The sequence below is a fragment of the Carassius carassius genome, chromosome 27 (assembly GCF_963082965.1).
Source record: "Carassius carassius chromosome 27, fCarCar2.1, whole genome shotgun sequence".
Classification (NCBI taxonomy): Eukaryota; Metazoa; Chordata; class Actinopteri; order Cypriniformes; family Cyprinidae; genus Carassius; species Carassius carassius.
The window spans coordinates 13,956,127-13,979,830 of NC_081781.1; the positions used below are offsets into that span (position 1 = coordinate 13,956,127).

The 23,704-nt window shown below is 37.2% G+C and overlaps 1 protein-coding gene across 1 annotated transcript in view; it reads right to left on the bottom strand.

The window, feature by feature from the left end:
• The window catches only part of syne1a (spectrin repeat containing, nuclear envelope 1a), a 122,530-nt gene that overhangs the window by 9,745 nt on the left and 89,081 nt on the right, over positions 1-23,704 (bottom strand). Inside the window, exons 102-131 of the mRNA XM_059512842.1 lie at positions 22,998-23,216; positions 22,798-22,899; positions 22,587-22,706; positions 22,280-22,480; positions 21,783-21,956; positions 21,560-21,691; positions 20,849-21,045; positions 20,576-20,708; positions 20,302-20,484; positions 20,039-20,188; positions 19,746-19,922; positions 19,286-19,441; positions 17,443-17,598; positions 17,171-17,341; positions 16,947-17,080; positions 16,677-16,860; positions 16,336-16,518; positions 15,475-15,621; positions 15,235-15,389; positions 14,994-15,141; positions 14,698-14,792; positions 14,380-14,614; positions 14,104-14,298; positions 12,413-12,538; positions 10,701-10,856; positions 5,513-5,671; positions 5,164-5,330; positions 1,887-2,049; positions 1,213-1,400; positions 178-328 (exon numbers count right to left, since the gene is read on the bottom strand). Of these exons, the coding sequence (XP_059368825.1) occupies positions 178-328; positions 1,213-1,400; positions 1,887-2,049; positions 5,164-5,330; positions 5,513-5,671; positions 10,701-10,856; positions 12,413-12,538; positions 14,104-14,298; positions 14,380-14,614; positions 14,698-14,792; positions 14,994-15,141; positions 15,235-15,389; positions 15,475-15,621; positions 16,336-16,518; positions 16,677-16,860; positions 16,947-17,080; positions 17,171-17,341; positions 17,443-17,598; positions 19,286-19,441; positions 19,746-19,922; positions 20,039-20,188; positions 20,302-20,484; positions 20,576-20,708; positions 20,849-21,045; positions 21,560-21,691; positions 21,783-21,956; positions 22,280-22,480; positions 22,587-22,706; positions 22,798-22,899; positions 22,998-23,216 (4,857 nt within the window). The remainder of the gene's footprint in view (positions 1-177; positions 329-1,212; positions 1,401-1,886; positions 2,050-5,163; positions 5,331-5,512; positions 5,672-10,700; positions 10,857-12,412; positions 12,539-14,103; positions 14,299-14,379; positions 14,615-14,697; positions 14,793-14,993; positions 15,142-15,234; positions 15,390-15,474; positions 15,622-16,335; positions 16,519-16,676; positions 16,861-16,946; positions 17,081-17,170; positions 17,342-17,442; positions 17,599-19,285; positions 19,442-19,745; positions 19,923-20,038; positions 20,189-20,301; positions 20,485-20,575; positions 20,709-20,848; positions 21,046-21,559; positions 21,692-21,782; positions 21,957-22,279; positions 22,481-22,586; positions 22,707-22,797; positions 22,900-22,997; positions 23,217-23,704) is intronic.

The following is a 23,704-nucleotide window of genomic DNA, read 5'->3' on the forward strand; positions in this document are numbered from 1 at the left end:
GACTAAAGGTTGAAGCAGACTTCATTGGACTCCAGCAGCCACTGGACGTCTGCAGTTTTTCTTTCCCAACATTATTCTTGTAACTTATCTGTCTTTTTGTATTCAGGCCCTTTTCACTATTATCCTCTTGACTCACTAGCTCAACCTTATTAACTCTCTCTGTGGATCTCGGAGTACCTCAAACTTCTTGAGCTCCTCTTTAGCGATGGTGTACAACACTCCAGAGGAGTTGGGCAGAGCTGCTGTCCTCTCTGACACTTTCAGCCACTCTTCAAAACGGGAGTAATCATCCAGAAACTTCTGCCACAACCTCCATGTCTCCTCAATCCTGCAAAAACACAAACAGTAAATTTCAAACACATACTGTGCTTTGAAAATGTTTTTGCCGCTTTCTGTTCTTTTATTTTTATTTTTTCCATGTATGTCACACTTAGATTCAGATCATCAAACAAATTTTAATATTACAAAAAGATAACCCAAGTAAAAACAAAATGCAGTTTTGAAATAATGATTTCATTTATTAAGAAAAAAAAACGGTCCAAACCTGCCTGGCACTACGTGAAAAAGTAATTGCCCCTTAAATTTAATAACTGGTTGAACCACCCTTTGCAGGAACAACTGCAATCAAGCCTTTGTGATAACTGGCAATGAGTCTTTCACATTTCTGTGGAGGAATTTTGGCCACTCTTCTTTGCAGAATTGTTTAAATTCAGCCACATTGCGTTTTGTACTGAATTTTTTATTTACTTGCATCATCTTTCTATAATATTACAATTTGTTTGATGATCTGAATCTTTCAAGAGTCTCAAATATGCAAAAACAAAAACAAAAGACCAGGAAGGGGGCAAAAACATTTTCATGACACTGTATAGTCCAGTTTATTAACTTGGAAATATAATTGTACAATATCATCCAGGGGGCTTACTAAAAATACTTTATTTTAAAAAGACAGCGGTTAAACAGTTCATCATGTGCTGAAGTCAGCTCTGATTTCACTTGTATACACAGAGTCATCTGGCATGACACATGCTCTTACACCTGTTCCTATGATGGCCTGATTCAACTTTAACTATAACTTTAACACAAATTTTCTTTTTAAAAAACCTTACTGAACCCCAAACATTTAAACAGTAATGTACTTTTACACAAAAAACTAATGTGTAGGTTTTCCAGTGCAACAATTTACTTCTGAATTACGCACAAAACACTCACTTAAGCCTCCTCTCCATGGCAATAGCACAGATGTTTCTCCAGCGGCGATCGAGGCCGCGTGTGGCCTGCTGGATGGATTCACACTCGGTCTCTGTGGCGCAGGCGTCACAGTCGTGCAGCAGCACCTCACACAGGTTCAGTACTGATGCCACACCTGTGCTGTGCTTCTCGATATCGCGCTGCAGATTCTGCACAGAGATAGTAGACTTCTACTCAGCTTCTCACAACATCTGACATTTTAATCATCTTGGCTGTTTTTTTATTTCATTTCTGTTTATTAGGCAAAGGAGCTTGTGGTCATGCATTTCTCTACAAATGTGTTTCATCTTGTTGCATCGTCAGTTCTAAAAATGTTTGCGTCTTTACAGTGATAATTTGTCTCTGATTCAGAAAGAGGCTGTTGCTGGGTAAAGTGAGGATCCATTGTGATATTGAAACAGTAAGTGGATCATCGTCATGCTCTTATTTTGACTTTTCACCAGGCCTTTAAACTCTTATTTTTACTTGCAGAGATTTAATTACTTTTTAATACTATTTTTTAATATATACTAAGAAATGTGTGTGTTTGTGAAAAATTACTTGTTTACTGAGCTTTTCCTAAGACTTACTATACTGACAGACTTTTATGTGACCATATGTAAATTCATGTCTTTTTTTGTGTGTGTGTGGATTACCTGTTGCTGCTTGAGTTTTCTTTGGATCTCATGTGAGTCACAGGTTTCATAGACGATGGGTCGTGAGAGGTCAGTCTCGATGTGTGCCAGCCAGGAGCGCAAACTGCTCATGTTCTTATCTAGCTGCTGCACGGCCACCAGTGTCTCCCGCAACTTCTTTACCCTACAGACCCCAGAGACAGAGACAAAGGGGCAGAGTACAGAGATTGTATTAACAACACATTCTGCAAAAAGTGTTATTAATTTGCAAGTGTAATTAAGCTGAAATTTGCCTTTCAAGAATAAGTCAATATGGGATGTACACTCCTTATTCATTTCTTTTGTGAACAAGAACTTTTATACTATTGATGTTTTTCAATAGCAGTTTAACCACTTCAGCTGTTATTTTGATTTTTTGAGAATTAGGCATATGCAATATTGGACCCACCGGTGGGTCCCCAGAGTTGATGTGGTTAAGTTAGATATAGTCCCCAAAACGAGGACTAAAATACATCTGATAGTTTATTATTATACAAGTAGATATAAATTTTAATAAACAAATAAAATAAATAATCATTATTAAATAATAATAAATTAATAGTAATTTATATCAAGTTGATATAATAGTATTATAATAGTTCAATAATTATTTATTTCATTTATATTTGTCAACAATGGACATTTAAAGAAAAATAATTAGTATTGCAACAGCCATGAAAATACAAAATCAGTTCATCTCTACTCTCATCACAGCATAATTAGCTAAAAAAGAATGCTTATTTAACGATACTATTAATAATAGCATAGCAACAAGATTCTCTAGCATCTATTAAATGTTTTCAGTGTAAACATATACACATATTTTACATAGATATTTATAAGTAAAGCATTTGCATTACAATACATTGTCCGATTTCAATAGTAGAATTATGAAGTTATTTTGTCACTTGTTAACTGCCGTACTGTAAGGTCAAGGTGTCTTGCATATATAACAATATAAGCAGAGGTAGAATGCAATCCAGTGGTGTCAGAGTTTCCTAGAAATCCTGAATGTGCCTAAAAATACAGAATCACATGCTCGATGCAGTGCCACTAACAGAGACTCACGCGCACACCAGCATAGCATGTGTCAGCTGTGCCACCATTCCAGATCTAGATCTCAGAAAAATGTCTTACCTCAGACTGGATGTGAAGCAAAGAGCACAGATGCAAAGTGGACACATTTCAACTTCTGCTAACTTTGATTGAAACTTTGGTGTATGCTTTAGGCAGTTAACCAAAACACAGACATAGTTTAAGCTGGTGAGATAAAGCCCTCACGTAACCCTGGTATGTGAATGGTTCAGTGTGACTGTGCTTCAACCTACATTCCTAAAGAACAAATACACACTGAAACTGAACCCACCGCAACAGCAACAGAAGATCAACAAATACAGCATGGTATAGCATTTTCTCCATTTAACCAACCCACATTTTCAGTGGAATTACTGGACAATCAAATATGTGAAGCAATGACAGCTTCCCTACATATTTCACCTACAAAAACTTTATAAAATAAATTTCAGACACTTTAACATAAGACGTGTCTAAGTATGACAGAAAATACCACATTTCATTGAAACTTCCAGCACCACATTAAAATTAAATTGCATTAAATCTGTAATATGTAAATGATAAGTGGATAAATGTTTTCCTGCCTGTTAATGTCGCAGTCACACTCTGGCAGATCTGAGTCCTGTCCAGGGCTTCCTGCCATGTTATCAGTGCCCATATCCAGCACCATTGGGCCTAATCTTCTCGATCAAGTATCCCAGAAGAAAGAAAAACTTCCCCCCTGTCAAAATTCCCCTTCTCTTTCGTCTGAACAGCACAGTGACCAGGCTTTCTCTAGTCCTCAGGTTAGTGTGTGGGGTATCTGAGCGTGTGTGTGTGAACTGTTCTCAAGTGCAGACATGAGCAGCTGGGAGTGACAAATACTGCTCTAGCTATAATAAGATGACAGTCATGTGCATGTGCTGATCAGAGGACAGGAATGTGTGTGTCGGTCAGTATTCATATAAACAAACACTGAACAATTATTTCTGATTTTTGTTTTATTAAAATAAAAATAAAGAATATTAAGAGAAAAGAATGAAGAAAGTGCTAAACAACAGCAACTTTGGTTTTAAATAATAATCTATTATTGTGGATGATTTTTGTTAAATCGGTGTTCATACTCCACTGTCAGCATTATTCTAACCTTTGTGAAACCAATTACCAGTTTCAATTGAGTATTCAATATTAATTGTATTAATTTCAACTCATTTACTCACTTTACTCATGTAAAAGTAAACCAAACAAAAGGAAAATAAAGTAACAATGAAATTATCTTGCAAGAGCAACTACAGTTGTTGCACAGGTTATTTTAAAGAAAAATGATAATTGGGAAATACAAAATATTTTGGGCCAAATTTGTAAACTGAGTAAAACTTCCTTTTAGGGATATCCTCATTAGTATAAATAGTATAAAAATAAAGTAAATAAGAGTTTTTTTCTTTTTTGTAAAAATGCATTAAGTTTTCTGTCAGGGTTGGTTATAGTATTTATGACTAACTACATTTAAAAACAATATAAGCCATGCATTTAGAAAGGCAACTGAATGTGTTATTTGAAATATGTTTACTTGTGAACAGTGTGGATCCTTTTCCTTGAGCAAAATCTCTGCAATTAGCTCTTTAATTGAATCCAAATAAAAGCACATCAATCTATTACACTTCGGGAAAACTCAAAACAGCAGCTGTCACACAGAACTAATGCACATTAGTGAGAGTGCAAGAGAGAGGATGACACTCTCACGTACTGGCCACAGTGAAATTGACACCACATGTGAGAAGATTTCAGTCCTGACTTCAGACAACTCGACTACCAGTCATATCCAGAGACACCACGGTGTCTTGTTGTGTGCTATCCTTACACTGGCTACTGGTTGCAGCTCACATCAAGTTCAAGACATTGATGCTTGCATTTAGAAAAGCCACAGGCTCAGCACCCGCCTACTTCCACTCACTACTACGAATCTACATCCAGAAGTCTGAGATCTGCTAGTGAGTGACGCCTCATGGTACCATCACAGAGAGGCTCAAAATCACTTTCCAGAACATTCTCGTTCACCATTCCTGACTGGTGGAATGATCTTCCCACCCCTATCTGGAATGCTGAATCCCTGACAATTTCCAAGCGACAGCTGAAAACTCATCTCTTTTGAGAACAATGTACAACAATAGGTACAACGTCATGCAATATCATTTGAAAGACTCACCTAGCTTCTATAAGGTCAAGCAGATGCTGCCAGCGCTCATTGACTTTGCTGAGTTTGTATTGGATTTCTGCAGCTTTGCTTTCATGGCTGGCCTGAGCCAATCTCTCCCCCATCTGTTCCAGCTGATGCTTGTTCTCCTTGGCCACTGAGATCTCTTCCTGGTAGTCCTGATAACAAAGAGATTGCATGTTTTTTAGTTGAATATAAGTATTTGAGTAGATTGTTTTTCACATATTCACTGATATAAGTAATAAGAAAAAAATAAGTTTTAGAGGTCAATGGGATGATTATTTATAAATTTCTTGATTTCATTAAAAACAAATATGTTGTGATTGTGTGTTAATTTCACCTTCCTGAGTTTCTCAATCATCTCCTCAATGCTGATGTCGCCGTTCTGTGAGACCTTGCTCTCCATTTGTGTAAGCCACTCACACAGCTCTTTGTTCTTCTCATTGAAAACGGCCCACTCGTTCAGCCTCTCGCTCACCTGCTGCCTGCGCAGGGACAGCTACAGGGATGACAGACAATGATTAATTACACCATACTGAGTACAGCTTACGAATAAAGGAAGGAAGTCTCGGGCGACAAGAAAAGGTGCAAAAACTTAATTTAGTACTTTGGTACAGTAATACTTTATTGTGATGCACCTTACTTCTTTTTCATGGTCCTTTCTTTACTAAGAGATATCCCGGATTATGAGGCACATTATCATTGAAATCCTTTATACGATGTTGTTCAGAGCAAATAAGGAGCCATCAAGAACTTTGATTCAACAACAGCATTAATTCTTAAAGTTTGTGTTAGGGTGTTAAACAAATGCAAAGGGACAGACTGTGTACAGTAGGTAGACAGCCTAATTGGGCTTTACCGGCGTGTTTACCGCCACGGTAACTGTAATTTAGACCCATGTTAAAATCATTCGCGAAACTACCGCCAGGTGGCGCAAAGGGACAGATTGCGAAATGAATGTAATTGTAAGATGAAATAAAAGGAAGAAGTAAAACAATAATAACATTATGATATAACATTCTAACATCTTTAAAAAATATTCAAACATTTACAGTGAGTTAATTTTAAAACGTAAGATAGTCTTAGGCTACAGTCTACTCATCAAAAATTAAAAGAAGACCTTTACACAAAGGATCATATGCATGCTATTGTTATTAAACAGTAAATAAATATAAGGCCCATGTATGTATGTATGTATATATATACACGGATAAAAAGCTAAATGTTTTCATTTCATTTTCATTTCGGTTCATTCTTGGTTTAAAAGAAATCTTCAGGTTCCATATGCAGAGCGAAATGGGAACGGTCCAGCATTTAGCAATAATTATTATTAACTTTGTTTTTATTCTTGATTTTTTCAAACTACTAACACTTTGCATTTTTGAATTATGCCTTATGTGTCACCAAAAATTTAGTATTTTCTGTTTCTGCTGTTTGATCGCGCTGGTGTCTCGGGCACATATTCAATGGAAACAGCAGTCGTTCACCAGACATTCAGCTTTAGCAGCGGTCCACTTACTCCACATATTGTTAATTATGATTTTTTTTTCCATCGATACTGAAACACGCGTGAACAACAAAGCCTATTTTACCTCATGAATAATACTTAAGCTTCAAATGGGCAACATCACGAATATGGAAACGGATTCTCCCGAGTGAGAGAATGAGAGAGCCAAACCTTACCTTATGCTTAGCTTTAAATTATTATTATTATTTTGTTTGTTTATAGCTAAGCCTATATTATTATATACTGCAATTATAATTATCCATTAGAATTCTATATTTTTAATTCTTGTTTTGTTCTGATATATTTGTTAAATTTAAAGGATTTGTTGTAAAGTGAAGGGAACTAAATATATCCTGTTTGTACATGATAACATTATTAGGCCAGCCGTTATTATTTCTAAATGTAATGTAAATGTACATGAATTATATATATATATATAAAAAAAATGCAGCAAACGAAAATAGGTGATTAATCCGTTAAAATGAAACCTATACAGACTCATATATTTTTTTCTCTCTCACAAACTTAATTTATTTTTTAGCGTGTTTAAAAATAAATAAAGAAAGAAAACATGCAGCAAATGGAAAAAGGCGATTAATCCGTTAAAATTTGTTACTTTGGGTTAACAGTAATTATAAGTATAATATACTTCAGAGCAGAGCCTGCATGGGCCTAATCTAGGCTTTTTTTTTTTTTTTCATTGAATCTGAAAATGACTTCGTTCATCACATTCACTTCACGCGCTCTGGCGCAGATCCCCCTCTCGCGTTGCTCAGCTGTGGACGATTTAAAAATGTTTGATATAAAGGTTGCTGTCCCATTTTATACAGGAGTTTTTCATGTAAAAAAATCTAATTATATTGTTAGTTCTAATTATATTATTAACACAAGTTCATTTAGGCTATTTAACACGCACTGTGACATTTTATCCTTTTTAATTTATAAACTCCTTGATATTTTAAAGTTAGTTTAATAGTATTTAAATTAAAGTTTAAAAATAGGTTTTAACTGCTAAATACCAACAACCATACTGCATGTGAATGAATAAAATGCATACTTTTCATAACATTTCATTATTCATAAAATGCATAACATTTCTGGTGTTTGGATTTGTACTTCAATATAATGAGCTCAAAGTTTAAGAATAGCCCTAGACTGGTTCTCTCTCTCTCTCTCTCTCTCTCTCTCTATTTACCAGCATTAGCTCAATGAAATACGTCTTCCTTCAGGTAGAATGAATGTTTTCCTGCTTGCTAAATGTTGGTCTGCATCACTGAGCGCGAGTCCCGCGCGCTGTGAGGCGGGAACAGAGGATTCCGCTTGGTCTTAAAGCCTTCCACAAACATCCACTATAACAATTAACAATGATTTTCGTAAAATAATGATTAATTAATAATTGATGATTTGTCATTATCATTATGGTCTTGTGAAAATAATAATATGGGCTGCGAGAATATAATGAATACAAAGAGTAGTGCTGCTGAGTGCAGGCATGTTTCAGCCGAGTAACACACCAAACACAGACCAAATTCTGTTCAGCTGGAGGGGGTTGGGTTTTTTTGGGGGTAGTTATGTATGGCTTGTGGGGGTCGAGATAAAGGTGTGAATCTCTTGCTCTTTCATATGGACAGTGTATGAGGCTTTCAAAGATGCTGAACCGGTTTATATAGGACTGTTTTGGTTATAGGCAAAAAAATGGTCTGTCCCCACGTAAGATTTTTCTAGTTCTAGTCGTTCATTTGTTATATTCAACTAATCAGAGTTTTATATTAAATTGACATAATCAAATCTTAATATATTCCGTGCTCAAGCACATGCATTAAGTTTGCCACAAAGTACATGGAGAAGTAGCCTAATAATTCTGAAAAATGAGAAATTTTAATTATTTATTAATAAACAAATGTTTTCTTGTCTGCTGCAAGATGAAATTCACAGTGCTGGCTCTCTCTGACAGAGAAATGCAACATTCACAGATTGTTGAATGTTGAATATTAATGCGCCCTGTCATTAATGCGCATTAATAATTTTTGCACAAATACTTGCATATGAATATTAATTCACATTTTGCATTACAACGTAAATAATTTTTTACATGCAATTATCCAAAATGAAACCAAACAAGATTTGTAATGAAGATAAAATAAATAATAATAAAAGCTGCACATCTACCATCACACGTGCAGTGCAAATCTTGCACATATTTTACACACCTGCATTTAAATGCAGCTGCATTTTTTTTGTTTTCATTAAATAATATGAAAGCAAGTAGGGCTGGGTGATAAATCGATTTTATCAATTAACTCGAATTTGTAATTTACATCGGTTTGTTTGAATGAAAATCGGTTTTCTTTTTAACATCCACCGACACACCACTGACAGAGACACGCCGCCGAGCAAAGGATGAGCTGAGCGGTGTGATTCTGACTGGAGCCTCCATCACGAGTACAATTTATGCCAACAGCCAGTAATATAAGTGCATATTCAGCAAGAACTCATGTTAAACATATTTAGCCATGGCTTGATCAGGTTATAATGACTGCAATAGTCGAGCGGGATGTTAAAGGCTATATGAGTTTGTCTGTTTCTTTTACTGATTATTTTCGGGTTAAAGCATGATTTAAACAGATAAAGCACATTCACACGCAATCGCTTTAGCAATAATGCATTCAAACAAATGTGATCTTACAGTGCTACTACATAATCAGTAGGCTATTTGATTTTGAAATCTTGAAGAAATTAATCGATCTGTTTAGATAAAATAACTGACAAAAATGTACTGTTATTTTCCTCACAAACAAAATTTGCACAGCTGATGGGCTAGTATTAACAAAAAATAAATAATAATAAAAATAATATATAATAAAAAAAATAATAAAATAAAATAAAGTTCTTTCCAGCATTAAGGTAATAACATTAAAGTTTTTTATCATCTTGTCTCAGTTATAAGTTTATAACTATATTAAAACTTGTTTTGAAAAATTTCATTGTCATTTGAATATTGATTTTAAAATCGATTTAAATCATAAATCAGATTTTTTTTTTTTTAGGCCATATGCTATGCCCAGCACTAAAAGCAAGTAAAGAAGGCTCCCTTTAAAATCACTTATGTTGTCAGTTAATGAAGCTCTTTTTTACATAGTGTGCAATTTGTTGATTATAATGAGAGAACTTGAGTTTAATCATGAGGACGGTTTATTAATCCGTCCATTCTTTAGAGTTTCAAAGATTTAGCTAAATCGTGCAGGTTTAATTTATTCGTTTCTTGTTTTAGGCTAATTAGGCATAATTAATGTGAACGAAATTATACAGCGCTTCACATTTAAACGTGCAACAATTTCTTAATCAGTTTACAGACAAATGTCTTTTTTCAAAGAAGTTATCTGTCAAAATAAAGGACGGGTAACAAATAATAAAAATGCACGTTGTTTTATTAAAGGAATTTTAAAATATAAATTAAAATATAGGCATAATATATGAAAATATTGACATTGCATATTAATCCATGTAGCCTACCCCCCTAAAATAGGCTACCACTTTTAATGCTCAGATGCAAAGTAAACCACAATTTCTTTTGAATAATATAACAAATAATTTATATAATATAAATAATACTGCACACCTTTTAAATGTGTGAAATCTAAAATATGGTTTAATACCATGTAGATAAGAGAAAATATAATCACAGATTCAGGCACAGGCTTGACATTTATCCTGCTTAAATTCGTTCTAATAAATGCACATAACTTCATAAGTACCAAACTTTCATCTGTGAATATTACATTTTAAATATATTAAATATTTTAACTATAGTCTTTTTCTTTCATTTTCCGTGACTGAAGCCGTCAAATGTAACACATCAGCGAGGCAAAACTGACGTCTATTTGTGAAAATGTGCTGTGATGCGCTTGTTTGATAACTTGTGGTTAAAGCACCACCAAGCTGCACTTTACAGACGACGCGGCGGCGGTACCCGCAGCAGTAAAAAGAGCCTTTAGGCTGTCTACTTAGTGTATGTGTGTACCTGGTGACAAGTCTCCTCCCACTGTCTCTGGAGTAATATAAGTCTCTCCTGTAGGACTGTGAGGTTATCAGCACTGAGGCCGCTGGAGAGAGACTCCCTCAGAATACACAGGCCGGCTACATCATCAGCCCAGCCTTTAATACTGCTCTCCAGTTCCTATCATGCACACAAACACATACATTCATGAACTCATCAGAAATAAAATAATCAAATAAAATACATACAATTATATATAGTAAAATATAGTCAAATTAAGTTCAAACTGTAACTGTTGAAATTAAAATTTAGGATAACGTTTTTAAAATGTAAAATAAATAAATAAGCATACAAAACCCATGTATAATGTAAAAATAAACAAATTAAAAATATGATACAGTTTAAATTAAAGTTAAAATTTGATAATCTAAACTAGAGTACAAAAGGTAAATACTGTTAACAAAATAAGAAAATAACGAAAGAAATGAAAATTGTAATAATTATAAAATAAAACATACATAATTAAAAAAATAAATAAAATATATCCTGTCCTTAACCTTACCCCTACCAAGCCAAAATAAAATAAAATAAAATATTTACTAAGACTGCTGATTACATTTCTAAAAAAGAAGACTGAATGCACATATTCTTCCCCAACACACAGTTACAACCAAAATACCGTAATTGTATTTGTACTGATATTGATATCTCTGCTGGCATTCACAGAAAGTTACACTGTATAATCCTAATATAAAGTTTGTATGTGATTAGAAAAATAAGAGTAGAAAATTTGAAAAGAAAAAAGCTGTCAATATTTTGCTTTTAAAAAAGCTTTTTCTTCTTTTTCTGCTGCATAAGGACTTCTTATTAAAGCTCAGCATCTCTGCTAACATTATTTTTTAGAATGAGCAGCATTAGGGATGTAATGATTCACTCAATTCAGGATTCGATTACACAATTTGATTTGATTCTATTGTCCTCATTTGCAAGTCGCTTAGGATAAAAGCATCTGTTAAATGACAAAATTTAAATAGAATTTAAATATAAATAACAAAATTAAATTGCAATTTTAAAACAAGCCCTAAATCAAATAAATAAGTAACACAAAAACAACAAAAAAATCTAAAGAAAAAATACCATCCAAACCTTTTAAAAGACAGCAAGTTCCCCTCAGACATGCATTCATATAAACTCCTACCCCTAAATGAATCGATTTGTTTAGCATCTCAACGGATTTGAATCGTCACATATTTGAATCGATTATCAACCTGCTCACGGTTAATGGTTACATCCCTAATTATTAGCATGCACATCAACTTCCTTCCCTCAGGCAAAGTCAAAGAGACTCTTGCTGACAGCCCAGCTCATACAGACCAGAGGAGGTTGATGTTACTTTCACACACCTTTTGCTATACTGCACACACCTCTCTGCAACATCACATGTGAAAAATCAATCCTCCTTTGCAGATAAAAAATTCGGCTGAGTGTCAGGGCAACTCACACACACACGCACACATGCTGCAAAAAACATGCAAGGGTATTATTAATGCAGTGGTTGACAGCAGCAGACTGCACAAACCAATCATTATCTGAACTATCGAGATACTGTTGCTTTATCACTGCAAATCTGCTCAGGCAAATTGTGTACAAATAAAAAGAGATACTCAGATGTTGCTGAAGCAACACACATCTAAAAGGTCATAGGGCACAAGATGAGTCAGATTTTGTTTATGTACCTTGCAGCGAATCTGTTCTGTGTGCAGCTCCTCATGGTGGTCGGGTAAAGGCACAGAGAGCTTTTGCTTAAAGTCCCTCAGCTTCTCATGTGAAGCAGCGATTCCTTTTTCACACTGATCCCAGTCCTGCACACATAGCCAGAAAAAAGGTGAAATCATGAGAAAGAGCGAGCATGATAAAGAGATGTTTATGCCAGTATAATCTGCACAATATACATAATTATGTATCTTAGAAAAATTTACCTTAGCAATTTTAAAGCTCTAATGCAACATGTTTATTACAACACTTAAGGAAAAGTCAGAAAGATGTACAGAGATCATCACATTTTTAACGAGGAACATAATAGAGAGCGTCATATGTAACCAGTTCTTTATTTAAACATGGGCAGAGCAAAGGGTCATGGTCCTGAGACACAAGAAACACAGATAATCATGCAGCGATAAAGCAGTGCGGTACCTTCTATCATGTAATCTGAGAAAATAGAGGGATGTGGAAGAGAGAGGAAGAGAGAGAGACAGAGGCAGAAGGAAAGAGGAGCCATTTTCCTATTGCAATCCAAAATTGTTGTCTATGCCCCAGTGTGCTGCGTCAAAATGGAGCAGATGACTGCCAGTCCCTGCTGCCCTGTGTTGTTCGGACTCCCTCCTGTGTCCTGCCTCCTACAATACTGAAGATATTTCTCTCGCCCTCAGCTCCCTCACTACCTTTTTCATTCCCCTCACACGCACTCACAAAAACACATCACACACTCTCTCACTCTCGTTATGCTAACCCGCCTCTATTTGCTCTCTAAGGTCAGATAGAAAGTCCTTCACTGTCTCTCTTTTCTTTTAGGAAAATAACTTTGAACATGAGATCCATTTATTTGAGAATGTTTGTTCGTATATTTCATTTTTTTTATGTTTCTGTATTTCTGATATTTGTAGTGCAATATATTTATCAAAGTTATGAACAATCCCTGATTTTACTAAAAAAAAAAAAACAAGACTATTCAAACAACTAAATAATCTGATCATGAATGTTTGATTATAGATGCACCACATTAAAATCTCTAAAAGATGTTGTACTATAAAAATCCTAAACTGTAACACCCCTACTCAGAATATGTGCTCTGTTTTTAACTCATCCAAGTGCACACACACAGTAGTGAACACACACAAACACATGGTGCTAGTAATTCACTGGTTATTCACTCCCCACACAACAATTCCTGCGGGATTCCTGCTGCTAGCCTTCGAGTTACAAGTCGAGTTACAACTCTCTAAGCATAAACCATGACTGCCCTATACAATAGAACCATAAATATCTGCCATTTATAGGCTGTTAATCAAATACAAACAAATGACCAACTTAAAAAATTATTTGCAAAAGTAGTTGTAATAATATATAGTAACAAAAAATAAACTTACTTAAACTTATTGAAATAATTTGTACCAGTGGTAATGGAATTTGATTATTTGCAAAAACCAACTAACTCACAGGAACACACATTCATTTGAAGGAAATTACCCAACAAATGTAAATAATCAACCAAAATTACTCAAAAAAGATTTGCTACCATCTGGAAATAACAAACTTCCTTCAAACAGCAAAAGTCATGTGCTTGTACTCTGTCAATGATACAAACTACTATATATGGCAAATCAGCAACCAGACAAACAGTAAGTGCACCCATTTACTCTTAACTCACCCTTAGCAAAGAGAGCAGTTCTTTCTTCCTCTCGTCGAGACGGATGTTAATGGTCCTCCAGCGCTCCTGCACATCAGTCAGCTCAGTGTGAAGTGAGGCCTCCGTTCTGGCATCAGCCCACAGGAGGAGTTGCCTCCCAGCTTCCACCGTGAGGATGTAGCTGCCCTGTTGCCTCTGGAGCACACGCTCCTTCAGCTGGGTGGAGAGGAGGAGACATCCAGGGTACTTCAGGCTATTTGCATATTTACTTTAAAGTAAATTTGGCTATATCTTTACCTGTATGTGGTCTAACATGCCACGGATCTGCTGTAGTGCTACCGTTGACACTTGTTGTTGCTCCTCGGGTTCCATTGACACTTCCTGCAGCCAGTGACGCAGTTTCTCTATCAGCTCTGTGTACCGCTGCCACTGCCGAACCAAACTGTCAATAATCCCCCTTCTTTGCTGGGCCCGCCTCACCACACCTTGCCACTGGTTACTAAGCAGTGCCAGTTTCAAGCCAAATTCATCTCTTTTGGGGTGAGAGGACAAAAAAGAGAGTGTCACTATAAGTATGAATGAAAGAATAAGAATAAACAAGTAAACAAATGTTACCTGTCTTCCACTTGTCCCTGATTCAGGAGCTGATGTCCATCATTGATGATAGAGTATAGAACTTGTTGTCGACTAAACATCTCTGCTTGGAATAGCTATTCACACACACACACACACACAAAAAGTAGAGCAGTTGCATAAAGTAGGTAATTAAACTATGACCCTATGCTGCATATTTGAATCATTTTTAAATTGAAAAAACGTATTAACATAGCCATCAGGTTATACCACAAATTGGCATCGAGTTGCAATCAAGTTGGCCTTTAGTTGTAGTTATTCTAAACAAAAGTCAGTACCTCATGCTCTCTCTGCTGGTCTAGTAGGCTCTGGTAGTTTCCAGAAATCTCAGCGCCAAGTTTCTCTTCTGTTTGGGTAAGGAAGGTCATCCAAGCATCACACTTCTCCAAAAAGGTCTGTCTTTGCAATACCAGTGCTTGCAATTTACTGCACATACACAGAGATACAGACCACTGAACATTACACACTTCTAAAGAAGAAACTGAAAATCTTCCATAGATCCGCAGTAACCACACATACCTGAATCTCTCTATTGTGCGAGCAGAGTTAGATGACCAGCTCCTGTTTAGGTTCTGCAGACGCTTGATTTCATTATCGTTGAGGGGAAGCTGATAACCCAACTCATTCAAACGTTCCAGATCAGGAGAAAGACTGCTCAGCTTTAACATTTGGGTCTACCAGGCACAAATACATATGAGAAAGTTCAGTTTAAGAAAGTGTTTATAAAACCCTATTATTTTAAATGAAAACTAATTTCACCTTAAGTTTTTCCATGTGTTCCTGCACAGATGAGATATCTGGGGAACCAATTGGGTCGGGTTCCTTCAGAACCGTCTCAGCTTCTTCTGACCAGTGGCTCAGAGAATATACCTCCTTACTAAACCTCTCATAGTCCCTCATACCCACCTTGAGGAAAGAAAGGAGAAAAACACATTTACACTTGCCAGGCTTTACAGTCTGGCATCTGTGAAAGTGACAAAATGATAGTCACACATGAAAGAGTGTCAAAACTATGAAAGGATAGTGTGAAAATTATTTTATTAAAAACACTATATTATTTAACTTTAAATTTACACTACCATTTAAAGGTTTGGGGTCAGGAAGATTTATTTATTTATTTTTGAAGGAAGCATTAAATTAATCACAAATAACAGTAAAGTTTAACATAATGTTACAAAAGATTTCTATTTTAAATAAAAGTTGTTCTTTGGAACATTCTATTCATCTAAGAATTCTGAAAAAAGATAACAAAAAGATTGTTTTTTGAGCACAAAATCAGCATACAGTATAACAATGATTTCTAAAGGATCGTGTGACACTGAAGACTGGATTAATGGCTAGTGACAATTCATTTTTACAATCATAGAAATAAATAATATTTTAAAATACATTTAAATAGATAACTATTATTTTAAACTTTAAATTCAAGTGTACAAGTTATTACTGTATTTTTCAATCAAATCAAATAACTGCAGGCTTGATAAGTCTAAGGGATCCAAACATCAAATAATCTTACCCCAAATTTTAAACAGCAATCTATATATATATATATATATATATATATATATATATAAATGTTCTGTGTATGTGTGCACAAGGTAAAATCTGAATCATCTGAACCTCTAGCAGAGACTGCTGTCTTTGGAGGGTATGCCCAACTGTTGCTAATCGCTGAGTGAGTGACAGGTGGTCTGTATGGAAGGTTGTCATGGCAGAGGGGTCCACTTGTTGCCTCAGCTGCTCTGAAAACTCATCCAGCTGCTGCAGGACAGACTCTACGGATCCCTCAGTCGCCATAAGGCCCTGCACAAATACCACTTTTACAAAGAGGAATACTGTGGCCCTTGCTATAAGGCTTTCACAACTGCACACAGTTGTCAGAATTAGCAATTGCATACATACTTTTGGGTAACTAACATAATCCAAGCACGCAAAGACATCATGTATTGATAAATCCACACCTTCACTTCCTGTTCTGTGATGTCCCTGTGGGTGGCGCTCTTGAGCATCTGTTCCACTTGATCCTCTAGTTTCTGGATGTCAGTGCTGCTCTTAGCATGGAGCGCTTTATAATGCTGCCACAGTTGCAGCAGGCTCTTACTCGTCCTCAGCTGATCTGAGATCTGCTCGAGCAGCGTGTTCCACCTGACAGCAGATCAGTAGAAGGTCAATGATAAACACTTTGTACTGATCAGTGTCTTTATTAGTTACTAGAAGTTTCTGAAACTCACCTGTGATTTACATCACCCAGAGCTGTGTTGAGTGAATCGCTCACTGAGGGATGACAATTCTTCAGCAGCTGTTGCGTTATGGAGCCCAGTTTCTGTAAACTGCTCTCCTGTTTCTCCAACTCGTCTTGTAAACTCTGAAACACACAACAACCCGTGATGATTTTAGGTTCTTTCTCGATATAATGCTAATAAAAGCTTGTAAGTGTTTCGTGGCAGACTAGCACCTCAAGGTTCTCCACTTGAACCTGCACAGCTTCTGGGGAGCCAGTGAGAAGATGTAGACGAGAGATGGTGTAACGTCCCTCCATCAGGTAGCCCTGAATCTCCTCATATGCTTGTTTATACAGACTCCACTGCTCCAGCACTGACCGGAGACTGACCGTCTCCTGCCCAATCTGCAATAACACACAAATCTCATGTAGGACTGAGATTTAATGAGATGTAATGAAGATTACAAGACTAGATGCTTTACCGAAATGCATTAGGTGAAACATACCATGTGATCCAGATTGGCCCAAGACTGGTTTAGACCTTTTAGAGTGTCCATAATAACAGTGCCTGCCTCGCCTTTCTTATTCTGAATTAACAAGCATCCTTTTTCTTCAGCCTTCTCCAGATCCTTCTCTTTCTCCTTTACCAACACTTCCATTTCCTAGCATACACAGACACAGACAGTCATGTCAATATTTCAAAACAACAAATCACATTGAATATTTATGTATTATCTGTTTAATCTTTACTCATGAATCCATATACTGTGCATCAGGGGTTTTCAAACTGTGGGTCGCGACCCACTTGTGGGTCACAGAATGGAACAAGGTGGGTCGCACAAAGTCACTTGGCTGCAGCTAAATTTGCGTTTCAATGACACACACACACACAGTTCAGTCTAGGGCTGCACGAAAGTGACGAGTGGGAACGGTGCGAGGCCGGTGGAGTGATTGGAATTGAGCGACACCTGCTCGACTCACCAGTCTCGAGAACCACGGAGGAGATCGGAAGGATACAAAAGAGGAGCGTCCGTCTCCCCGGCAACTCACTCCAGCCCACCGCCTCGAGCATCCTCCTTCGCCCTGCTCGATGGCACTGCGGATTCACCTCAGTGCCGAGGGATCTTCGGCACCGCGTCCCTCCTTCCTCCCAGGCTTCGGCACCAGTCTAACACATTAAAAACTTCTCAATCACGGGAAGGAGGAGGCGGGAACCGGGAACCCACTCGTCACAATGATATAGCCCACCAACATTAATAAGGACTGCAATATCCTTAGTGTGATTTTCGAATTGCAATTAAGTCCGCGTGCTTTGCGTGTTTTGAAGCGCGGGCGCGCACGAGTTGTAATAACAGTGAAGGTCTCAGAGCAATGTCATTAAAAGGTTCAATCGGTCCGCATTATTAAAAGAGAAAAACTTGCTCACTTCAATACACTATATTCCGCATGAGATTGCATACACCAGAAAACAAATGTTACGAAAACGGTTTCAGGTAGGCCATGTTCATTCATTTCTATCGTCCGTTTGAGCTCTGTGCACTTTTTTCGTTCGGGAAACGGTTTGTAAAAAGCATTTCACATGTACAGGGTGAGCAGTGCACAAACGCAGGGTTAATTGTAACACTACAAGATTTAAACATTTCCACATAACAAAATGCACAAAAAAATAATGCAATACTCCTTGACGTATCATCTCTTTTTAGAGAAAAATTTGCCAAAGTTCAGAAATCTTTTGAAGATATTGCTGAACATTAATTTAACCATTGCTAAAATAAATTTCTGCCTGAACTTAATGTCATCCAGTTTTTTTTTTTTTTTGTTTATTTAAAACGAGACACATGTTTATTATTATTTTTTACCTATTTCACAATTATTTTAATCTCCAAACAGTTTTAGATAGTTCTGCTTTGCTTCTTATGCTTTTTCTAAAAAAAGTGTTGGATTGTGCTCCGTTCTCACCGACACACACGGAAGGATCGTGAATGCATTTTCTGCAACAAAACACAGCAGCGCAGATTACAGTTCACTGGAGTGAGCCTGTTTAACGTTTTTATGGACACTACATATTCTAAAGTCTGTAAACAAAAATTAAAACTTAAATATTAATAGTGATTTTTTTCAGGTGTAGGCCTACTCTAAAATAAAAAGGTTTTTTTTCTTAAATACTTCATTTCTGTCATCAAACTTTTAAGTAAGATTAGGCTTAAAGTAATATCAACCTTTTTTTTTCCTCAAATATTGTGGTGGGTCATGAAATAGATTACACTTGTCTAGGTGGGTCGTGGAATGGAAAAGTTTGGGAACCACTGCTGTGCATTACTGCGCTATTAATTAGGGTGCAGTACCTACCTGACAATCTTTGAGTGCATTCTGGGCTGAGGAAACATCCTCAATCCTGTGCTTCTTTCTGAGTTTCTCTTCCTGTACACTAAACCAGGTCTTCAAGGTCTGAACCACGTTCTCGTACTCTAACCAGCTTTCAAGCAGGCCCTCTAAAACCTGAATCTGTGAAACAAAAAAGACACCAGTTTGATATATGATAAAAATGAAAGGTAAATGACTCTACTCTACTAAAAACTTTTTTAGCATTACTTTATTTTTTTATTGCTTACTTTTTATTAACAAATTCGATTATCATAAAAATGTAGTGAAAAGTTAAAATGAAAAATTGGTGTGAATTTCTCTTAGTATTTGATTTGTGCCATTTTCTTTGCAGAACTGGAGCTGCACGAATAGTACAAGTTCGCACAAAACCTGATATTCCTTGTTTTCCAGCACAATGTGAGAATTTTCTACATTTATGTCTAACCTTCTCTGTAACGAGTCCCTGCAGTATCTGCCAGCGGCGGTTCATGGCCCCAAGACGCTCAGCAAAGTCTGTTTTGTCACTCCGTTTCCCCTCTACATCCTGACTGCTGATTTGCAGAACTGACTGATTCACAAAGTCCACTGTCAGCTGCTTACAGGACAGGTCAATTCGAAAACCCTGTTGAGAAGAGTAAATAAAGAAAAAAAGAGAGATTTGGTGTCTTTAGTATCAAATACAAAATTACTAATGATATGTTTTATTATTTCAGGAGTGTTGGAGAATTGTTTTGCTACCTTGTATTTTTGAAGGTACATTTGCACAGCCTCTGATCCCACTGCCCCCATGATCTTCTGCTGATCCTCTTGGATGATATTCTCCATGAGGGATATCCAGCTCATTAGCTCAGTTATTGCATGACGGGATGGCAGCTTCTCCATCTGCAGCTGTTTAGCAGAACAGGAATGCTACAATTAGCATTTCCAAGTGAGCCTGTTCATTATCTACATACCCTTCCTTAACTGAAATTAAGCAGTGCAATCAGTCCTAGACTTCATACCTGGTGTAGTTTCTCCTGGACCACAGGGATACGAGTGAGAAGATCAGCCCATTGTGTGTCTACCTGGGCCAAGTTTGCCCTGAGAGCTGCTGTGTCCACTTTCTTCAACCGGAGAAGCTGATTCCCCTGACTCTGAACTGAGGCACGTAAAGAAGACTTGGCATCTACCTCTTTGGAGAACTCCTGCAAATATAGAGCCAGTACAGAGTGTGTCTATGAGATCTCAAGTGAGACCTAAGGCTATTTTAGCAGGATATTTTATGGATGCTCTTACCAGGAATGCATGAAGATGGTCTCTGACAGTCTCTAGTTCTTGAGGAACTGTAACAGACTGAGTGCTCCAGAACTCCAGGCGGTCTAGTGCCGAACTCAGCCATTGGCTAAGTTCAGCTGACTCGCACTGATACCTACAATAAAATATGAAGAGAACATGTGATGTCAATAAAAACATGCATTCATGGACACAACCACACAGATGTGCTTCAAGTTCATTTCTTTCTTAAGGAAACAGACAGAATCACACAGAGAAAGTGATCAGATCACAGACCTAATCCAGTGTTTGAGGGTGGAGTCCAGGCGGTGTAGCTCTTTATTGATCTTGGTGGTGGTGCTGAGCCAGTGGTCCCCCAGCTGAGTGAGCTGAGTCTCCAGCTCTGAGCAGGACACATGCAAAAGCAGCCTCTTTCCATCCTCCAACAATTTATACAACTGCTGCTGCCGCTCAGAGAGACTGGTCTTCAAACGCTACAAAGAGAGTGAGACAGTTTTAAATTGTAGATTTTCTAGCATTCCTAATATCCACAGCAATTTGTGCTCAGTAAGTTGTTTTTAAAGAAATTAAAACTTTTATTTAGCAAAGAGCCATTCTACAGAACAAACGACAGTAAACTAGAGACAAACGATTTCTATTTTAGAGTAAACAGTAAAATGAATAGACTTCTTTAAAAAAACTTTACCAACCCCAATCCTCCAAACCATAGTGTAATAATTTATCAAGCTATAATAAAGTTTAGCTTTCCTTCCTTAACTTTAAATTCAAATTACAATTATATATCCTGTTTACTAATTCATATTAATTTTAAATTCCTGATTTGAGTAATTCAAAAGGCATTCTGAATTTTATTTCTAATGCTACACAAACCATGCAATATAGATAAAGTATGGAATGTTTTTAATGTAAAATCATGGTTGGTGTTGTATGAATATTATGGTGTAAGAGTGTCTGAGCCAGTGTTCTCTGTGTGTGATGGAGCTGTACCTGATACAAAGCGATTCTATTGCTCAATCTGTCCTCCGTCTCCTCCACCAGGCCTACACTGGGGATGTTGCTTTCCACTGCCTCCAGCTGTCTGTACAGGGCCTGATAGTCACCCACCAACCTGCTCCACCACTGATGCCACAAAACACAACAGTTATTCACTTCATATGCACTGTACTCTGTGATTATAATTTACATCTTGAATGCATTAATCCACACACACCTCCAGGATGCCCTCCAGCTCCACTCCTCGTTTGTGAGCCTGTTTAAGTACAGCCTGGGCCTGAGCCACAGTCTCTTCCAAGCTCTGGACCTCCCGCTGCACCACCAACCCACTGACCTGCCTGAAGAAGGCCTGTGTCAGAACAACATGTGTCTCTAGCCCCTGGAAAAACTCCTGCAGGAAGAGACAAGAGAACATCAGTCCATGCTCATCAAAATGGTACAAAACATGAATAAATAATCAGTCATTTCTTAAAGTAGGTGTTACTGATGGAATGGACATTCAGTTTATTTTTTCCTTAAACAGGAGAGACTATATATTTTATATGAGTAAACTACCATTCAATGGTTTGGTGTGGGTAATATTTTCTTTAATGTCTCTTATGCTCACCAAGGCTCCATTAATTTGATCAAAAATAAAGTTAAAATAGTAATATAGTAAAAATGTCCAGACAAATATGTATTCAGCAGACCATAAGAACAAAACTTCTGCTGTACCTTGTGTTTATCTAGAAGAATCTGAACCTCAATCACTGATCCCACTTTCATCTTCTGATCAGCAGCCATTTTGTCCTGGGCGGTGTCCAGCAGATCTACCAGGTCTTGTAAAGCTCTCTCATACTGAGCCTTCAGAACCAAACTCTGGTTTATTCCACTTCGCTTGGAGCCCACCATCTCCACCAGCTCTTCATAAGCATCCTGCACAGCAAAACACAAGGTCAAGTGGAAAGTCAAATGAAAGCCATGAAATCAGTAACTATAATTGTTGTTATGAAATCAAACCACAGAGGAGAGATGTGTGTACCTGTAGTTTCAGCAGCTCTTGAGTGCAGAGATGGTTGGGCTGCAGTGTCTCTCCTCTGCTCCTCATCTCAGAAACTTTCTGTTCAAATTCCCTCAAACTGTCCTCCGCTTCTGCTATGATCTGTTTAAATTGAAAATTACAATTTGTAGTAAATAAACAGTTTTGCTTGGGGTCATGTAATTATATCTGTCATTTTAAATGTGTGTCTGACCTCCATCTGTTTAGAAGCGGGTCGATCCACAGCCGCGTTCATTTTCTGCAAAAGCTGGTACTTTGAGTCACTGAGTGCTGCAAGCAACAGCCTCAACTCAGTCTAAGAACAGACAAAGAAGAAAAAGCATATGTAAGAGAAAGAGCAAGAGAGAATAAACAATATACTGACTAAAAAACTAAGATACAAGCAACATGTACCTGGAAAACAGTGAGTTCCTGCAGCTTGTCTTTCATGGTGTCACATCTCTGTTCCAGCACCGTGTCCAGCAGCTTCAGTCTCCCCTCCAAACCATCTAACACTTCCTCAACCAAAACACCTTCTCCACTTTCTCCACCCCATAGCTGCTCTCTTCCTCCGAGCACGTCCCGACATTTACACACCTCCTCATTGACATTCTTTACCTCCTTATTCAAACTCTGAAGAGAGCAGAAAAGTCAAAGAATGTCTATGTTTCTTATAATAGAAACAGTTTAAAGGGGTACTCCACCCCAAAATGAAAATTTTGTGATTAATCACTTACCCCCATGTCGTTCCAAACCCATAAAAGCTTTGTTCATCTTTGGATCACAATTTAAGATATTTTGGATGAAAACCGTGAGGCTTGTGACTGTCCTATAGACTGCCAAGTAAGCTACAACTCACTGTCAAGATCCAGAAAAGTATGAAAGACATCGTCAGAATAGTCCAACTGCCTTCAGTGGTTCGACCATATCATTATGAAGTGACGCAAATACTTTTTGTATGCGAAGGAAACAGAAATAACGACTTTATTCAACAATTTGTCTCCTCTGTGTCTCTCTGCATCACCGTAGCGCCATTTTAGAGAACATCCGCCGACCTTGTCAGTGTAACTTACTTGGCAGTCTATGGGACAGTCACAAGCCTCCCGGTTTTCATCCAAAAT